This window comes from Medicago sativa, chromosome 8, assembly GCF_051527215.1.
Source record: "Medicago sativa cultivar Bolivia chromosome 8, Bolivia_mono, whole genome shotgun sequence".
NCBI classification, from domain to species: domain Eukaryota; kingdom Viridiplantae; phylum Streptophyta; class Magnoliopsida; order Fabales; family Fabaceae; genus Medicago; species Medicago sativa.
The window spans coordinates 54,873,490-54,891,865 of NC_140756.1; the positions used below are offsets into that span (position 1 = coordinate 54,873,490).

At 33.5% G+C, this 18,376-nt stretch overlaps 2 protein-coding genes across 3 annotated transcripts; both read right to left on the reverse strand.

Moving 5' to 3' along the window:
• Positions 1-1,809: 1,809 nt before the first annotated feature.
• AMY3 (alpha-amylase-like 3) lies at positions 1,810-10,638 on the reverse strand. 2 transcript variants are annotated; one of them, XM_085734962.1, is made up of 14 exons: positions 10,278-10,638; positions 9,511-9,641; positions 9,140-9,194; positions 8,923-9,045; positions 8,689-8,809; positions 8,236-8,295; positions 7,761-8,116; positions 6,687-7,351; positions 6,082-6,271; positions 5,478-5,584; positions 4,315-4,564; positions 3,619-3,741; positions 3,074-3,241; positions 1,810-2,324 (listed from the first exon to the last, which is right to left on the reverse strand). In XM_085734962.1, exons 1-14 carry the CDS (start codon positions 10,566-10,568, stop codon positions 2,160-2,162), a joined length of 2,805 nt encoding a protein of 934 aa, XP_085591088.1. In that variant the 5' UTR covers positions 10,569-10,638; the 3' UTR covers positions 1,810-2,159. The 2 variants fall into 2 exon arrangements, with proteins under 2 accessions (XP_085591088.1, XP_085591089.1); XM_085734963.1 differs by lacking the exon at positions 8,236-8,295.
• A 5,125-nt stretch (positions 10,639-15,763) lies between these two features.
• LOC146899619 (ribonucleoside-diphosphate reductase small chain-like) lies at positions 15,764-17,217 on the reverse strand. The gene has a single exon (XM_085733802.1). The coding sequence runs from the start codon at positions 16,941-16,943 to the stop codon at positions 15,966-15,968; it is 978 nt and encodes a 325-aa protein (XP_085589928.1). The 5' UTR covers positions 16,944-17,217; the 3' UTR covers positions 15,764-15,965.
• Between the last annotated feature and the right edge of the window lie 1,159 nt (positions 17,218-18,376).

The following is an 18,376-nucleotide window of genomic DNA, read 5'->3' on the forward strand; positions in this document are numbered from 1 at the left end:
AACCGCAAACCGAACCAATCCAAACCGAAACCGCAAAAAACCGCATTTGGTTCGGATGTAATCGGATCATTTTTTTACTCAACCGCATGGTTTGGTTTGGTTTGCAGTTTTCATTTTACCAAACAAACCAAACCGCAATATAAGAAAAATGTTAACTAAACATATATATACTCATATAAACTCAATGAAAACTTTTATAAAATGAAATATTTTTTTCTATTGTTAAGTTCCTTCTTTGCTTTTTATTTCAAAAACGTATTTATGTGCTACTTGAACTCTTAGCTAATGATAAAATCTTAGTCTTTTCATTTCTTAAAAAATATGAATACTTTTTTTCCACGTTTTTAACTTGGTCTATGTTGTTTGAAACATTATAAAATGAAAATTAAATTGTAATGTTTGATGAAATTTAAAACATTGCGAAAAATATGTTGTGTTTCAGCTTTTTAACTTAACTTTAATGTTGGAAACAAAAAATAATATCGGCTAAAAAAAACGCTCTAACCGATCAAGCTCAAACCGCATTTGTTTGGTTTGGTTTGGTTCGGATTTTATTTTTAAAGTCAACCGAACTAAATCAAACCGCATGTTTTTTCATCTTGCGGTTCGGATGACTTTTACCTTTAAAACCGAACCAAACCGCACCGCGAACACCACTAATGCCTAGTGACAATGTAATGAAGAAAAGATGGTTGGATAAAGTGAAAAGCTAATAAAGTTGGTTTTGATTAGGATTTGACGAAAATGCCCTCCAATAGAAAAACATTGTTTTTTCACACTTTTGAACACGTGTGCTTTTTTGGAAAACTCCCTAATTAATTTGCTTATTGGACTTTAGCTTTCAAAATAGCATTTAAATTTAAATTGCAACGGACTTTCACATATTTTAGAATATTTTTTTTTTGTCATCGTGAGCTTAGCTCAGATGGTTGAGACAATGCATGATATATGCAAGGTCAATGGTTCAAATGATATATGCAAAGTCAATGGTTCAAACCCTGACAGCCACCAAAAAAAGAATAACTTTTTTTTGACGGAAAGCAAAGAATTTTATAAACACAGCCACCAAAAAAAGAATAACTTTTTTTTGACGGAAAGCAAAGAATTTTATAAAGCAAAGAATTTTATAAACACAATTTTTATATTATTATGTAATTAAAATCAACTTATAGATGGTTTTAGCATGATATATAATATTGTCAAGGTTGATGGTTCAAACCCTGACAACCACCAAAAAAAGAATAACTTTTTTTATTGGATTACTGAATATGAACAAGAAGTCTCACATTAGATTGAAATGTAAATATTGAGAAACATACAGTGAGAGAACTCATATACTTTATGTCTTACAATTTTAGGTGAATATGAGCTATCCCAACTATTTGTGATGTTGCTTTTAGCTCAAGATGATAATCTTTCAATGATTTGGACATTTCTCACAACTCAACAATGGTATTAATTAAAGATTTTCTAGAATTTGGTGGTCAGACTAGTGTCCCATGATGTTGTGACCCAATAATGGTGTAATGAGTATATGTGAATGAAAAAACTCCGGTTTGAAGTAGAGCATTTCATATGAATGATTAGCTCACATTTGAGTGAGAGATTGTTGGGATATTATATGTAAATGAGAAGTATTGGAAGAGCCCGGATGTGGCTCCCTTCACGAACCAACATATAAACATAATCCCTAGGTTACAACTACATCTTCACGTAAAATCTTTAAGACTTTAGGTATATAATTTCTAAGTAAAATCCACCGCTAACACTCCTCCAAACAGTATATCAGTTCTTAGATGGACCCATCAATTACTTCAAAAGTTTATGGCTTATGTACTATAAGTGCCAATTGTTCAATACACTTTTTGTCACAATAATCTAAATACAATATATGAATTGTAAACATAGGAAATATGATACAATTCAGTTTCAAATATTGATTTGAAGGCTTCTAGTTTCAGATGAGCCAGACTTAAGCTGAAATGAACCCTCTGCAACCTTCTCTATAATGATACTTCTGTGCAGCAAGCTCACTTGAATTGTAGCTTGCCACACCTGACACCATCATCCAATTATACAATAAGCCTATGGTAAGGCAATGAGATATACAAGATTTTCTAAAGGAATAAATACATATTATAAGATGTAAAATAAAAGTATTATGATTCCTCCAGCTCCCAAATATTGTAGTCTCTTCCGTCCCAAGCTGATTTCCATTTTTGGGAATCACTAGGTGGTTCATAATGACCAGGACCGATCTTCATAGCAACTTTTTCGTCTATGATAGCAGCATAAACGTCCCTTTCTGATTTGGTAATTTTAACCTTGAACATGAAAATAGAAAGGTGAGTAAGTGTTCCAATGCAAATAATTGACCATCTAAAGCACATTTTCAGAGTTTGATTATGAGAATCATCAAAAACATTATTTGTCCAAGAAATAGTGAAAACGAGAAAATGTTGTTTTCGCGGTTTCATTCATAAATCTTTGAAAATAGGCTACAGATTGAAAACAAGAAGAGAGTTTTGAAAATAAAAGTAAAAAACATAAAAAGAAAACAGAAATTATTTTCTCATATCAAGTAGGCCCTAAGCATGCATATGGTTTCCATAACACCAAGGAAAAAATTTAGGCCCCAATTACTTTGTGAAAATATTTTCTATTTTCATTTCCTCAAATATGTATTCATTTTAACTTACTGATAGAAAAATGTGAGACTCTTGAAATTAATTTCTAGTTTTAGGGATGATGTATTTTTGAAATGATGAAAACAATTCTTTTGGCATTTTCATTGTTTCTGAAAAAATGCACACAATTGTTCACTTCAAGAGTTAGTATCTTCTTGTAAGCAAGTAAAATTAACTCAAATTTTAGGAAATGAAAATATAAAATGTTTCCACAAAGTAAAGGAGGCCGTTATGTTTTTCTTGTTTTATCTCCCAGCACCCAAAAACATAGCTGTGGCCAAGCCATTCAATAAACATGCATAGAAGAAGTTTATCATCATCCACCTAAAAAATATCAACATAAACGCTACTAAGTGGTATATAATAAAAAAAATCCTGATACTCACTGTGCTTCTGCAGTTGATCCCGTTTCGTTTCCGAATAGAGAGAAGTGCCCCTATTTCAGTTTTATAGTGAGAAAAAATGTGGTCAAAGAACACTGACGGAGTTCCTGGGTGAGTAAGAGTATAAGCATATCCTTGCATTTCTTTTCCGTGGGGAAATCTCCAGTGACCCTTCAAAAGAAAATACAAAAGAAATGATAGTTAGCGCATCAAAACAGTATTTAAATGGTTTTAGTTCTAAATTCCGCTTTATGATATTATGCTTATCCAATGAACACTTCTAAGAGTGAATAAAAACATAAGCCCTTTCAACTACTACTTATATAAACAAAAGCTATTGCAAAGGTTTATAATTACACTATAATGGATTTACATGTACATATTATAAATCTACAAAAATAGTCTAAGAAATTTATAAGAACCTGCCAAATCAGAATCTCGAGTTTTACTTGTGGCATTGTTCAAAACAAAAGGTGAAGTACAGACAATCAAAATGAATTATTCCAATCAAAAATTACTGAGCTAATTTTGAAAGGGGAAGTCCAAACCTGTGTAGAACCAGTGTCGTGGTTTTCTATAAAAGTAACGGCACGAGACGGCCACCATCCCATAACGCCGGGGGGTTTTCCCTGCTGATCCGACAAGCGCCAATATTCACATCTTTCCAATGCCTGCAACGGAGCCAAATTCAAATGAAATGTCATCTAGTAGGTTGCAAAATAAACAGACTTGTCTACTAAAAAGCAAAATTGGTAACAGCATAAACTTTTCTCTGCTCATTTTTAAGTATCCTTAGAGAGGTGCGGTGAGTTTCAGTTCCAAAACAAATTTGAAATTATTATTATTAATAAAGGTAGCACTAATGATCATTTTACAACTGCCCCGTATAGGATTTGAACTCATGACAGTCTAATCTCGACCCAACTACCACTGATGTGCTGACTGTGTGACTGCATGAAATTTGTGACTGCAGCAAATCCAATTCTTTCAAAAGAAGCATTGTCATTGTAGCTTCACTGTTATTGGGGAAAAAACAAAAGCTCAAGAAACATAGTAGACTGTTGTCTTGCTACAAAAAGATTGTAAACAAATTCCAATAAGGTGGTGAAACTCGTATATCTCAAAACATGTTGCTTTGTCAAATTATCATTTTGTGTAAGTGCTATACGCTATTCGAAGAATCCCACAGGATTGAAGAGTAAGTTTGAAGAGAAATTATTGAAACCGTCAAGTTGAGTACTCACAGAGTGAAGAATCCCTTTGGTTGTAACATCAAATGCACCTGCAGTACCACCGGCAGCACTAATCCAGTCAACGATCCTCTGCCTGTGTGCATCTTGATTATGATCCATTTCACCATATGTATAACTGAGGGAATCCCAGTACTCTCCCACGCAAAAGTATGGTTTGGTTGCATCCATGTAGTCCTTTACATAACCACCCCAAAATCCTCTGACAAAGTCAAGCCTCCATCCATCATATCCAATTTCATCTCTGAAAATGACACGGAATTAGAAAAAGATACAATTCCTGTAATTTGTAATACGATAACTACTCCAAAGGTATCATCTAAAATATTTTATGATACAATGAAAACACTGTGTAGGCATTCTAACATTTCCTCAACATGAAGCTTATGCTACAATTACATGAAATGAAGGAAAATAATGAGGCGAGTGAGTTGTGATGGATGTGCATGAATATTGGAGTGAACCATTATGATTAAGCCGAGAGAGAGAGAGAGAGAGAGAGAGTTTTCTCTTTCTCTGAGTGGAGTAGATTGGGCTTCTTTCCCTTCTACAGTTTTTCTTTCCATTGTTTGATCCATTTCTTTACTTAATTTCAGCTTCTGAAATCAGGGTTCCCATCAGATAGCATCTGGGATTGGAGACGCAGCCAGAATGTTCTGAGACAAAGATGGAGCTGGCGAGAGTCATGGACAATATATGTTTGATTCGTCCACGTGAAAGGAATATGAGCCAGATGTGCATAAGAAAGGAAGGTTAGACAGATTCTGGGGACTGGTTACTTGATCAGAAGCGATTGACAAAGTCTAGGAGCTTGAGGCAATGCGTGGAGGCTCTGATGAAAGCATAATGTCAAGCGCTAGCAAATCTCGACACCATAGAGTTAGTGAAGTGAAAAGCACAGCAAGGACGGGAAAGGCACGTTAAAAAGAGACAGAAAGTGGATGCTCGAAAGGTGTCCCTACTGCTACCGCCTACCAGATACCATCTCAATTCTCCAACATTTCCAATGAAACCAAGACTAAACAAAATATGAATATAACATACGAACTGACTGATTTCTTCAAAAAAAAAAAAAAAAAAACATACGAACTGATTGATTATAATTTCAATTGACACAACATTTTGGACTAATGAAATTGAGAATTTGGAATATAAACCTTAACCAGCATAACCATTCTTTAATATCGTTTCTCACAAAGTCCTGTGAATGATCAATGTTTGGAGCCGCATGGAAACTATCTCCACTACTCTTGTTGCCCCTCCCCTGTATAGAAGAAATAATATTCAATTACCAATATATATCATATTTACCTAGAAAGACAGCAGTATCAAATTACGTAAGCTACAAACAAAACGAACTTTCAATTGCTTTGATATTGTCAGATTTTGTTCGTCATGAAGACTTCAATTTCAATCACAAGTAGTTTAACAACATAGAATGATATGCTAGGCAAAAAAGAAGATATAAATAAATAAAAAAATTACAATTCAATTTCAATAAATAGATTTCAAATGTACTCCACGTTATTTACTAGGGAAACAAAGAATCAAGCATACAATATATCTTCTTTCCTGAAAATGTGTGACGAGTTTTAACATAAAGTATCAAACGTTCTCAGTCACTGGAGCGTGGGAAAAGTACAAGTGTATAACCGAAATCCATGGATCTTCAACCACAAAAAGGAACTAGATATGTTGCTGACAATATAAAAAAGGCAGAGCAAAGAGCAAAGTACACATCAAAAACCCTCACAAACAAACCTGAAAATGTGGATCATCAGCTACAACTGCACGATCATCCCAGTTGAGACGACCTCCAAATATGTTCCAAATACCATTCTTATTCTGATGCTCGGCACAACGATGATTCAAAACAGCATCTCCTAGCACTTTGATTCCAACTTTATGAAATTCTTTCACCACATCCTTCAGTTCATCAATGGTACCATACCTGAGATATAAAATAACAGTTAATATCAAAAGTTCCTATTTGCAAAGATGTATGATTTATCTTACATCCTACTCTCTTATAAATCACCACATGATTGAACATTGCATGCTACTCAAGTGAATCAATGATAATACCATCAGGTCTAAGCAATTTGCCTAACACATGGTCTTGTATCTAAATATTTGAAGGTAAGTGACATATGTAGCACCGACACTTCACATTGAAGCCATGTCCAGTGTCCAAGACATATCGGTGTTAGACAGGGACACGACATATGTGATTACATTCAATTATTCTACTTTTTAAAATTATTTCCGGTGTCAACATATCTGTCAGTGTTTGTGTTCGTGTCCGTGCTTCGTAGACATAAACAACTATGAAATAATGAGATCTTTAAGGGATTTTAATCAAGTACCTAGAATTTAAATTATATAAATCCCTTGGCATGTATCCTTCGGGTGAAACAGAGTCTGTAGGTGGCGGTAACCAAATAACAGTAAAGCCAAGAGATGCTAGTTCTTTAGCTTTCTCTTTAAGCTCCATGTACCATCTTCCAGATTTATTAGACTCCCAATTAAACCCTTGGCATACTATTTCATACCCTGTGCCAGTTCCCGACATTATTTTTGGAGGCAACTCGGGTGATTCGGATTCCAAAACAACCTCGGATTCCACAATAGCTTCCTCGGAGAAAGCTGGAACAGAGGTTCTGAAGATACTATAGGCTTCAGCGGCCAGTCTTTCAATTTCTTGAAGAATGGTTTCTTGAGCTTCTTTGGATTTCGTTTTTCGTCTCTTCACAGATGAAATGCCAGTAACCAAATGCCTTATTTCATTGATTATTTCATTGGTAAATTCAGAGTTAGATTCCTCTTCGCCTGCCTCTTCACTCTTTACAACTTTCGATTGATCCTCTCTGTTGCCAATAACTGAGCTACCGGAAGTTGAGAGAGGGACGTAAAAATCAATTCCCTTGTTATTTAACCATGAATTTTCATTTATCTTAAGAACAAAAAGAAATCCTGAAAATTCTTCTCCCAAAGAGATTTGTGCTGAACTTCCCTTTCCACTTCCTTTTGGCTACATAACAGATCGGACAAGCAAATATGTCAAAGAACACGAAGCAATGCAGGAACCAATCTTAATATATAATTCAAAATATTCTAAATTACTAAAAATACAGTCAAAAAAAAATTTTACTTTTTTTTTTAGGGGAATAAATACAATTAAATGTTAAAGAGAGATATTGCATATATTATAATTTATAACACATAATAGCTTATAATACATCAGTATTTAAAGAACAACTTCAGTAATATAAAAGAGGAAGATAGAAGGTAAAATACCATATTATAAGATTTATCTATTACGATTTAAATAAATGCGGAAGAATCAGATCTAGAATCTTATGGAAGTATAGTAACATCACCAATGAAACAATAGAGTTGAAAAGTGCTAAAATATAGAAAACGAAAAAACGGACCACTACCTTTAATTGAGTTCGCCAAACTGTGTCTTTATATGCTACAGTTTGTGGTGGATGAGGAGCAGGTGGAGCTTCCCAACTTCTTAAATCATCTCTACAAACTCCCCAATGAAGGAAAATATCACCTGGTATATCCGTTTCTAAATCCAAAATATTTTTAGCTGTTTCTGAGCATTTCCTAACGGAGACACTGATAGAGTTATTGACAGTAACTTCCTTGGTTAAAGGCAGTTCTACATTGAAACCTTCTGCTTGACTATTTTCCTTTTTTGGATTTTCCGATTCACTGTTGCTATCTTGAACTTTGTCATCGGTTGCTTCTGAATTCAGGATAACTTTAGATACCTGCCCTATGTCCCCTATGAGTGAGGAAAACCAGTGAAATGTAAGTCAGATCAAGCTCATTAAATAAATGTTGTGAGGACAAAGCTGAAAGGATTAAATAAATTGATTAAAAGGAAAAAAGAGTGTTACTGACTTATAAGCTTGATTAATGATCTTTTGAAAATTGAGAAGACAGATGGTTCGCTATTCCAAGCTTTTATCGACACAAGATTAAAATTCGAATTAATGTCAGGATCCAAGCAAATTTCTTTTTTCTGACAAGTAGATATCAACCATATTGTTATATTTCAAATCGAAATATTACAGTATTAAATGTTTTCACTACATTTTCTTCTTTCTCACCTTTTCTTTGCTGCACTAGTTTTTAATGGCAGTTCACTCTATTGTTTGTTACTTGTAAGTATCTTTGAAAGCAATATATAGAAACAGGAAACAATTGGAACTGTGAGATAGAATGTATCATAGGATTATGATTGATTTCATACCATAAAAGAAAATAAAACCATGATATAGGGCAAATTTAAGCGAGCGACACAAAATAGAGTTTACTGCAGAAGCGAAAATAATGCAGTGATTTCAAAATCACCTTGGGACAAACTAAAGCCTGTTTTAGGTCCAATTAAATTAGGATCCTCCTTAAGATAGTTTACCAGAGGAACTTTGAAGTCTCTTCCTTTGTGTTGATACCAAGTGCCAGTTTCCTCGTCCTGCATCGACAAGACCACCCAAATTGGAATGGAGGGAAAAAAATAATGATTTTTCTTTTGTTACAAGATTCTTAGACAAACTACATCCAATTGCTAATTGTATAGACATAAACCTTAAGAACAAAATTAATCGCTGAAATCTCATCGCTGGGCTTAAAACCGATCCTGACTTCATAAAGAGTATCTCCTTCCGGTGATGATGATGATTTCTTCAAAGGTGTCTCTATTGCATAGTCCTGAAATTTTCACTTCATACTTAAACATTCTACATGGAAAAAATCAACATGTGTCAAATGTGAGATCATGAGAAGTCATGAAACTATTGTCTACCTTTATAGGAATAGATCCAGGAGGTATCATATCACGGGGTGGTTGATTCCATTCCCTGCGCAATCAAGATTTACACTGTAAGCATCTTCATTGGATCATTATGATTTAGATCTTTGTATCTCGATTCTCAATTCGAACAAATCCCTAGTGTTTATCCTGTTACAAATTAATATAATCTTGAATTCCAATTCATTACGATGAATCGCGATTCACTTTAATGAATCTCAATTCATTCCAATGAATCATTACCTAAACTTAGTGACCCGGCTATTTTTTTTGTCAACTTTGTGAAGTCAACCGTTTTTTTTCTTCTGATTCAATGAATCTCGATATGATAACTATTGAATTCAAACACCTTATTTAACATGTACCTTCCAATATCATCCACACCAGAAACTCCCCAATGAAGAATCCAATTTCCTGGTAGATTGCATCCAACTATAAGCTCCGAATTCTTCAAATCATTCCCTTGATCTAATCTTATAAACACCTTTCCCTCCACCTGCAGATTACATTTCAAGTAAGAGAAAAAAATCCATCAATGCCAAACACTAAAATATATCTATCTACTTCTAAAATAAAAAGGGAAAATAAATAAGGAATATTAACAAAAACCCTTCCAAAAAAGTAAGGAGAAAAGATCTTTGCATTTAATGTATTGTGACTTTCTTTTTTATGGGAAATTAAAAGTACAAACATGAAACTTTTACAAAATCAGAAAAAGAAGAAAAAAAATGTTATGACTCAAAAATCAAATAATATAATAACAATAACAATAATCAATCTAATACATCCACAAAGTCCTAGCTCCGGCAAAAGCTGAAATTGTTAGACCGGATGTCGTGACCAGTGTGAACATAGGATCCCCACTTGTGTGTGACTATTCAATTGGTTATTGTCATTTGATCAATCTATCACAAAAATCAATCTGATCCAAACTTTTACCACATTTATACAAAACAAAATTCAAACACTCTTCAACATTTTCACTATATCCACTATAAAAATCCAACGCCCTTTAACATTTTTACTATTTCCACTATAAAAATCATAATTTTTTCATCTGGGTATTTCCAGAATATTCTCTACAAACCAAAAACAATGTTCCAATCCAAAAAGTTGATATATACATATATACCAGTTCAATTCTGTTGATGGGATGAGTCTGACTGAAAATGACATCATCAGAAGATTGAATCTGTTGAAGGGTATCAGTATTTGTAGCAAAAGTTTCAAATTTTGGAGAGAGAAACTTATGGGGTGGCTGCTTCAATGTCCAAGAACAAGAACCATAGTTAATAGTATTGGAAGTGGAAGAGAGAGAGTGTGAAGAATTTGGCTTGAAACGGTTAATGGTAGCTAATCTGTGGCAGTGAGATAGTTTGAAATGGAAGAGTGGTTCAGAGAAAACAGTGGTGGAGATGCTCATGGTATGATATGGTGGTCGTGGTGATGGTTCCTTTTGCAAGGAAGATGTTACAAAGACAACATAAAAAGACACCTTTTGCTTCTTAGTATTAGCTTCTAAGAAGGACCAACTTGTGTTGTGTTGTGTGTGAATAGTTGTGGACAAGAAAAATAATTGAAAAAATGTTTGATTATTGATGTTATTTTAATGATTTTTCTTTTGTTCTTGGGGTTTATGAGATGGGATATCTTTACTTCTTTTTAAAGTAAAGTTGCTGTTGAATTTTTGAACAAAAAAAAATGATGTTTTTATAGAATAAAAAATGGACGGACAGATTTTTTTTGTTGGAAAGAAATGGATATTTATAGAAGTTGTCCTTGTCAAGGTGAGTGGACATGTGCCGACATGGGAACAATCAAAAATTAATATCATGCGAGATTTTTGAAGGAAAAAATAAACGATTATCATTGGACAAAATAAATAAGAGGAGTACTACAAGTCACAAGAGTTCTAATTTAACCGAAAAGATGTGTTCTCACGTATAATATAAGAGTTTCGCTGAAAAGTGTCCTAAGAGCATCCACAATGGAGACACCTATTTTTGAGTACTTAAATGGGTCCCACACGTACACATCACTCTTTTATTATTTTTTAATAGTAGTACCTAATAAGCACTCAATCCCTCCAACCCAGATCTCACACAAAGTTCTTAAATGGGACCCACTAATCAACTATCAATAACTTTATATCACTACATTTCAATTTTTTAATATTAAAAGCGTGCGGGTCCCGTTTAAAGTTGGGGGTCTTAAATAAGACCCCGGGTCTTAAGAGACCCCCAAAAAAAAAAATTCCCCAATGGGGGTACCTATTAGGTACAGTGTCTTAATTGGTAAAGACACCACCATTGGGGATGGTCTAAGAATTTATAAATGAATTTATAAATGAAAATAGAGTAAATTGTCGTTTTAATCTTTGACTTTACACCTTATTATCATAAAGTTCCTAATCATAAAGGTTTCTAACTCATAATTAAATATGGGTTATGATAGAAGACACCTTTTGTGAAGGTGTCTTTTATCAAGTTACTCTATGAGCATATGCGAAAAGACACCAACTTACTTTTAGGAAGGTGTCTTTTATCAAAGTTATAACTAAAAAGTGAAAATCACACCTTAAGGTGTGACTTGATAAAAGACACCACCAAAGGGTGGCTTGTAACATAACCCATTAAATATAAAGTAGTCAATGAATGACACTTTTGTTATCACTTTAGTCTCGGTATTAAATAATATTGTTAACTGATGATGTGGTAAATGTTTTATGGTGGCAAGGAGTATGAGATGTCACATGACTAAAGTGAAAGTAAAAAATAGTTATTTTGGTCTTTGAACCAAAAATCAATATCCCTGAACTGAAAATGAATATCCTCAAACTCGTCCCAACGAAGTGTTGCTCTTCATCAAGAATTGGGTCATCTTCCTCAAAAAAGTTGTTATGTGGTTGCGGGAGACTTGTTGTTAGGTCTATAACTATACATATTTACTATCAATTAGGTCCCTGACAATAAACACTTATTGTCACTAAGGTCCCCGATAATAAACACTTACAGGCACAAAGTAGGTCAACTATGATTCTATTTTATATCAATTTATCAATTCAAGCAATATGAAGAATTGTTTCAAGCTTTCAGGTCTCAATCACATTTTCCCAAATTCAGTATTTGTCTATCTTGAATTCCTTCATGGTTTCTTCTTTTTAATCTCGATGTTAACTTTAAAGTATATTATTTCATTTTTTAAGAAATATTATTAGTTTCAAGAATACATATTCAACTAAACTTCAATTGATTATTTACAAATATTGTCCTAATGTATTTATCTGAGCATGTGCATTTCTGCATTATGATTGCACAACAGAAACTTAAGCCACTTGATTCAGTATTTGTTTTCATATTAGTTATTATAATAATCATGGATATAACGACAAAACCTTTTATGTGAATTGTTAGCTTATATATAGTGTTTGCTGTCACATTTTTAGGCATGTCGTGTGTTCATGGAATAGCAGTCATGACATGAAAATATGACAAATGTTGTAGGTGTGGAATAACAGCCATTGCATGGAAGCATGACAAATGTTGTGTGCATGTAAGTGTTTACTGTCAAGGACTTTAGTGACAGTAAGTGTTTACTGTCAGGGACCTAACTGATAGTAAGTATGAATAGTCAGGGACCTAACAACAAGTCTCCTGCAACCACAGAACAAGTTCATTGAGGAAGATGACCCAGTTCTTGACAAAGAGCAACACTTTGTTGGGACGAGCTCATGGATATTGATTTTCGATTCAGGGATAATGATTTTTGTGGATATTTATTTTCGGTTCAGGGAGCAAAGTGGCAATTTTCTACTTTCACATTAGTCCATGTGACACCTCATACTCCTTGTCAGCGTAAAACATTTGTCTCATCATCATTTAACAGAATTATTTAGGCTTAATTGCAGTTTTAGCCCCCTAACTTTCCTAAAGTTGCGATTTTGGCCCCCTAAGAAAAAAAACTACAAAATCGCCCCCGAAGTTTTGAAACTGTAGCAGTTTTGGCCCCCCAAGGCAAAAAAAAATTAGAAAATGACACGTGGCACCTCACTTAGGGTGCCACGTCAGCGTAGACCGAGTCAAAATTGGCCTTGGGGACCAAAACTGCCACAGTTGCAAAACTTAGGGGGCGGTTTTGTAGTTTTTTCTTAGGGGGCCAAAATCGCAACTTTGGGAAAGTTAGGGGGTTAAAATTGCAATTAAGCCAATTATTTAACATTAGAGACTAAAGTGATAACAGAAGTGAAAATTTAGAGACTACTTTGTGTTTAATCCTGAATCAGAGACCTTTGCGACAGTGAGGTGCAGAGTCAGGGACCAAAGGACAATTTACTCGATGAAAATAATTGATAACTTTTATGTAGAAAAATTTGTTTATTGATATTCAATGTGTATACACAAATTCCAAAATAAAATTTTTATTTTAAACTTTTTATCAAATGTCCTAAAGACGCTCATTAACATTCTCTTAAATAACAATGATATAATCTACTTTGAGTCTGAAAGCGATATTTATATTTGAGGAAGGACATTTGTACAATTATTTTTAGGATGACTATTTATTTTTTCTTCTTTTGAGACAAAAGCAATGAAGGAAGAAGAGAGAGAAAGTAAAAATACGTGAGTGTGAGAAAGTTGTCATAAAATAATTGTATAAATATAATTTTTCTTTACATTTAAGCTATGTTTGATAAAAAAATGTGGATAGTTGATAAACTAAGGGATGAGTTTGAGTGGATGACTTATATGCTAACTGATAACGGATAAATTAGTTGGTTGAATTTATAGTGTTTGGTAAAATTAGTGGTTGAAGTGGTTTATAATTATGAAATGACATAAAAAAGATCTGTGCATTTAATTAATATTTTTTTCAATTAAGATTGCAGGGGTATAATTGAGATAAAAAATTATAAGCTATACACTACTTGAATTAGATTATCAAAAACCGCTATAAGCTCGTAAAAATAAGCTCAAAAAACCGCTAAGCAGCATGGTGGCTTAGGACTTCTTTCCGCAAGTATGGTTATTGAAGTTTCCCTTATGAAACTAGGATGGAACTTGAGTGCTAAAAAATAATCCTTATGGATGCAGGTTTGGATAGAGGGTGATTCTTCGAGCGTTTGTTCAAGAATTCACACATTGTCCCTTTTTGTTTATGTAGCCGGTGGCATAATTGTTTTCATCTTAGTATTTAGGCTATATGTTCTCATATTTTTCGGTAAGGTAATTGTTGAGCGGATAAATTAGCAACCCATGGTCACTTAGTTACATGCAATGTTTGGTTGACTTCTCTTCCTCAGTCTTTGATGGCCGACTTCACTAGGGATCGTAATGGATTGTCGAAATTTCGCTTTCCTTAATTGGCAGTTTTGCATATTTAATTTTTCGCTACTTTATGCCTTTTAGAGGGTTTTGGTTTGATCCTCCCTCTTTGTATATATTTTTCCTCTAATTTAATAATATATATTGAGGATGTGGTATGGGATGAGGGTTTGAGCAAGATGTCAACTTAATTGACATGTCTCTTATTCTCCTTGATGTCCTCCCTATTTTTGACTTATAAAAAAAAAAATCATAATTAATACAAAAGTAGAATTTCTCTATACACCCAAAAGAAATTTTTTAATATTTTATGGACTTAATTTTCAGCACATAAAAAGAAAAATTTACAAAAATTTGAATTTTTAAATTTGTGCAGAAATAATTTCAAGAACATAAAATTTGTTTGGGCAAGAAATCAAAATTGCATATACACTTGACCAAAAAAAAATATTGCTTATACGATGCGAATTCACAAATTTAAAGAAGATTGAAAATCGACGTTTACACATGTTCAACTATTTTCTTTCTCACTTTATAGCCTACATCATGTCCCTTATCATAGATGAGAGATTTTTTCCATTTTTCACTATTGATATTTGCATATTACGACAACAAGTCTTGACTCAACTAATAAAAATGTTGAAATTGCAAAGCCGAACGTCGTAGACGAAGTTTGAACCCTCTCGGTTCACATTCACTTATATGCATGAGTCTGATATAGTTATTTGTAATTTCTTCTATCTACCAAAAAAACAGTATTTGCATTACAATCAGAATTTCATGAGCTCTCATGATTCTGACAGTTTTGAACCAATAATAGACTTCAATCTCTAATTGAACTCAAGAGAAACTCCAAATCTTAACACCTTCAAAATTTGGTCTATGATCTTCACCTTCACTCAGCTTCACTCCAATAACTGTTCAATCGCCAATTGTGTAAGCCCTTTCATAGATGAAATCAAACTCTACATAAACTCCAGAATCACAATCTCATAGGAAAATAATCTTATTTTGCTTCAACCTTGATATAATTGAACAATTCTTATTCCTTAAACTATATCATGGTCACTCTAAAACAACCGCCAATGTTCTGTTTATCTCACTCACACTACAAAAATACACTTGTACATAAAGTTGTTTAATCTAAACTAAAGCTATTCAATCAAATTCCTTTCATTTTATTTGAGTCCAAAACAAAATTAAATTTAATCAAATGAATTCTTGATCAAGAACAAATTCAGTCAAACTACTTTTAAAATAAACTCAGTTCCCCAAAAAAATAAAGAATAAACATCAATTATTTTGATAGAAGGATACTTCATTAAACTTTGAAACTGCGTTTATACATAGAACATCATCATAATAAAAAACTAAGAAAATAAAACTAAGAGGCATAAGAACGTAACCATTAAAATGGTGACAAACACATAAACATAACCCTAAAGAATTAATTAAACAAGATTAGTAGATAGATAGATAAACCCTAATTTCTTCATAATCTAAAAATCCTCATCCAAAGTAAAGCAATAATCAGCACCACCATTCATAACAGAAGCTTTCTGATACTCCCCAACGCGCTTCTCAAAAAAATTGGTTTTCCCCTGAAGCGAAATCAAATCCATCCAATCAAACGGATTCTGAACATTATAAACTTTTTCACAACCAAGCTCACCCAACAACCTATCAGCAACAAACTCAATATACTGACTCATCAATTCACCGTTCATCCCAACCAACGCGCAAGGAAGCGCGTCGCATACAAACTCCCGTTCAATCTCAACTGCATCACGAACAATCTTCACCACGCGCTCTGTACTCAGCTTCTGACGCAATAGCGAGTATAACAAACAAGCGAAATCACAGTGTAAACCTTCGTCACGTGAAATAAGCTCATTTGAGAAGGTTAATCCCGGCATTAAACCGCGCTTTTTCAACCAGAAAATCGCACAGAAACTTCCTGAAAAGAAAATTCCTTCAACACAAGCGAAAGCAACAATTCTTTCTGCAAAAGAATCGCTTGAATCGATCCATTTCAAAGCCCAATCAGCTTTCTTAGCAATACACGGAATTGTGTCAATTGCGTGAAATAATCGATTCTTTTCAGCAGAATCGCTTATATACGTTTCGAGGAGAAGAGAATACATCTCAGAATGAATGTTTTCAATAGCGATCTGGAAACCATAGAAAGCACGCGCTTCGGAGATTTGGACTTCTTTCATGAATCTTCCGGCGAGGTTTTCGAGGACGATACCGTCGGAAGCGGCGAAGAAGGCGAGGATGTGAGAGACGAAGTGGCGTTCGCCGTCGGTGAGATTGTTCCAGTGTTGAAGATCGGAGGAAAGATCGACTTCTTCGGCAGTCCAGAAAGAAGCTTCGGCTTTTTTGTACATTTCCCAGATTTTTGGGTATTGGATTGGGAACATGCAGAATCGGTCTGGGTTTGGAGCGAGAAGAGGTTCTTCTGGGAAAGAAGGCATTGTTTGGTTTTGGGGGTTGAAAAAAGTGATTATTTGAGAAAGAGCAAGAAAGGGTTTTGTTTTGATTTGTTTTGTTGATGAAGAATGAGGAAGAGATAAGGGGTTTAAATAAGTGATTTTGAGTGAAAATAGAAGCGGGTGATTTGAAAATTTTGGGGGGTTTTGGATTTGGAAAAAACGTGCGGGAGAATCTTTGAAAGGACGCGGGTGATTTTGAATTTTTTTGGTGAAAGCTTTCTTGAGAAGATTTTGGTAGGGGTAGTTTGGGGAGAAAAATGTGGTGGAGGATGTTTTGGGGAGAGAAATATCTGAAGGAGGGTGATGTTGACAAGGTCGGTTTTTTAGGTTAGTGTTGTTCAAATCCAATCAAAATAATATGGCAAATATTTATAAAAAAAAATATTATATGTTTAAAAAAAAGATCCGTTATTAATTTATTATTATTTATTGGTTTTAAAAAAAAAAATACTGCTTATTATTTTAATTTAATCTATTGTTTAACTATTTCAATATGTTTCAAATATAATTGATCATTGTTGTTTCGTAAAATTATCTTTTAATATATTATATGTTGCATTAAATCTATAATTTTACCGCTTTTTTTATAATATTAATATTATGGGTTAAATATATTTTTAGTCCATACAAAATAGTCCTCCATAATATTTTAGTTTGTACGAGTAGTTTCTATTTTTTGTAAAACTTTTTACAAAAAAATGATACTTTTAATCCTCCAAAAATAGTTCATATAAAATGTAAATAGGGACAAAAATTGAATAAAAAAAATTTAGAGACTAAAAACATATGTAACCCTAAATACAAATAGTCCCTAAAAGCTTATAATTTTGTTGGGGCTAAAAACATATGTAACCCTAATATTAATACCAAAATTGCAATCCACTTGGGTTGACACAATGATGTTGATTTCAAACCTTAGGAGTGTGCTTTTCTCAATGTCTGCACAGAGCTTTGTGTTTTAAATAGAGTTATCGCAAGTGGACGATGAAATTTGATTCTTCGGATTAGTCCATCATTGAATCAGATACCAAAGTTTTATAAAAATACAAATTAGAATATGGATATTCAAAAAATCGATTCAAATTAAACCGAAGCAAACGACGTGTTGTTTTTATCTTTGAATTGAATGAATTTTTGTCTCAAATCCACCATACTGCGAACACGGCTAGTATCACTGGGGTAGACGTGCTTAAATGTTATTCCTTAAATTCATTATGAAAATGTTATTCCTTAAATGTTATTCATTATGAAAATTCATTATCTAGGAAGACACAATATAATCTGAATTCATTATCTAGTGCAACCACCAATTGTTTTCTGGACTCTGAAACCTGAATCTATTGGGAGATGGTGGATATCTTCCCGTGTATAATTTTACCTGATGGGAGAGAGATAACAGTGAAGCAGTTCAAAAC

Excerpts from the sequence above, each read along its gene's own strand:
- AMY3 (XM_085734962.1), bottom strand. The coding sequence starts at position 10,568 with ATGAGCATCTCCACCACTGTTTTCTCTGAACCACTCTTCCATTTCAAA. Across the intron at positions 9,195-9,510 it reads GGTGTGGATGATATTGGAAG|GGAATGGAATCAACCACCCC; the intron begins GTACATGTTAAA and ends TTGATTGCGCAG. Across the intron at positions 3,742-4,314 it reads CCAAAGGGATTCTTCACTCT|GCATTGGAAAGATGTGAATA; the intron begins GTGAGTACTCAA and ends GCTCCGTTGCAG.
- LOC146899619 (XM_085733802.1), bottom strand. The coding sequence starts at position 16,943 with ATGCCTTCTTTCCCAGAAGAACCTCTTCTCGCTCCAAACCCAGACCGA.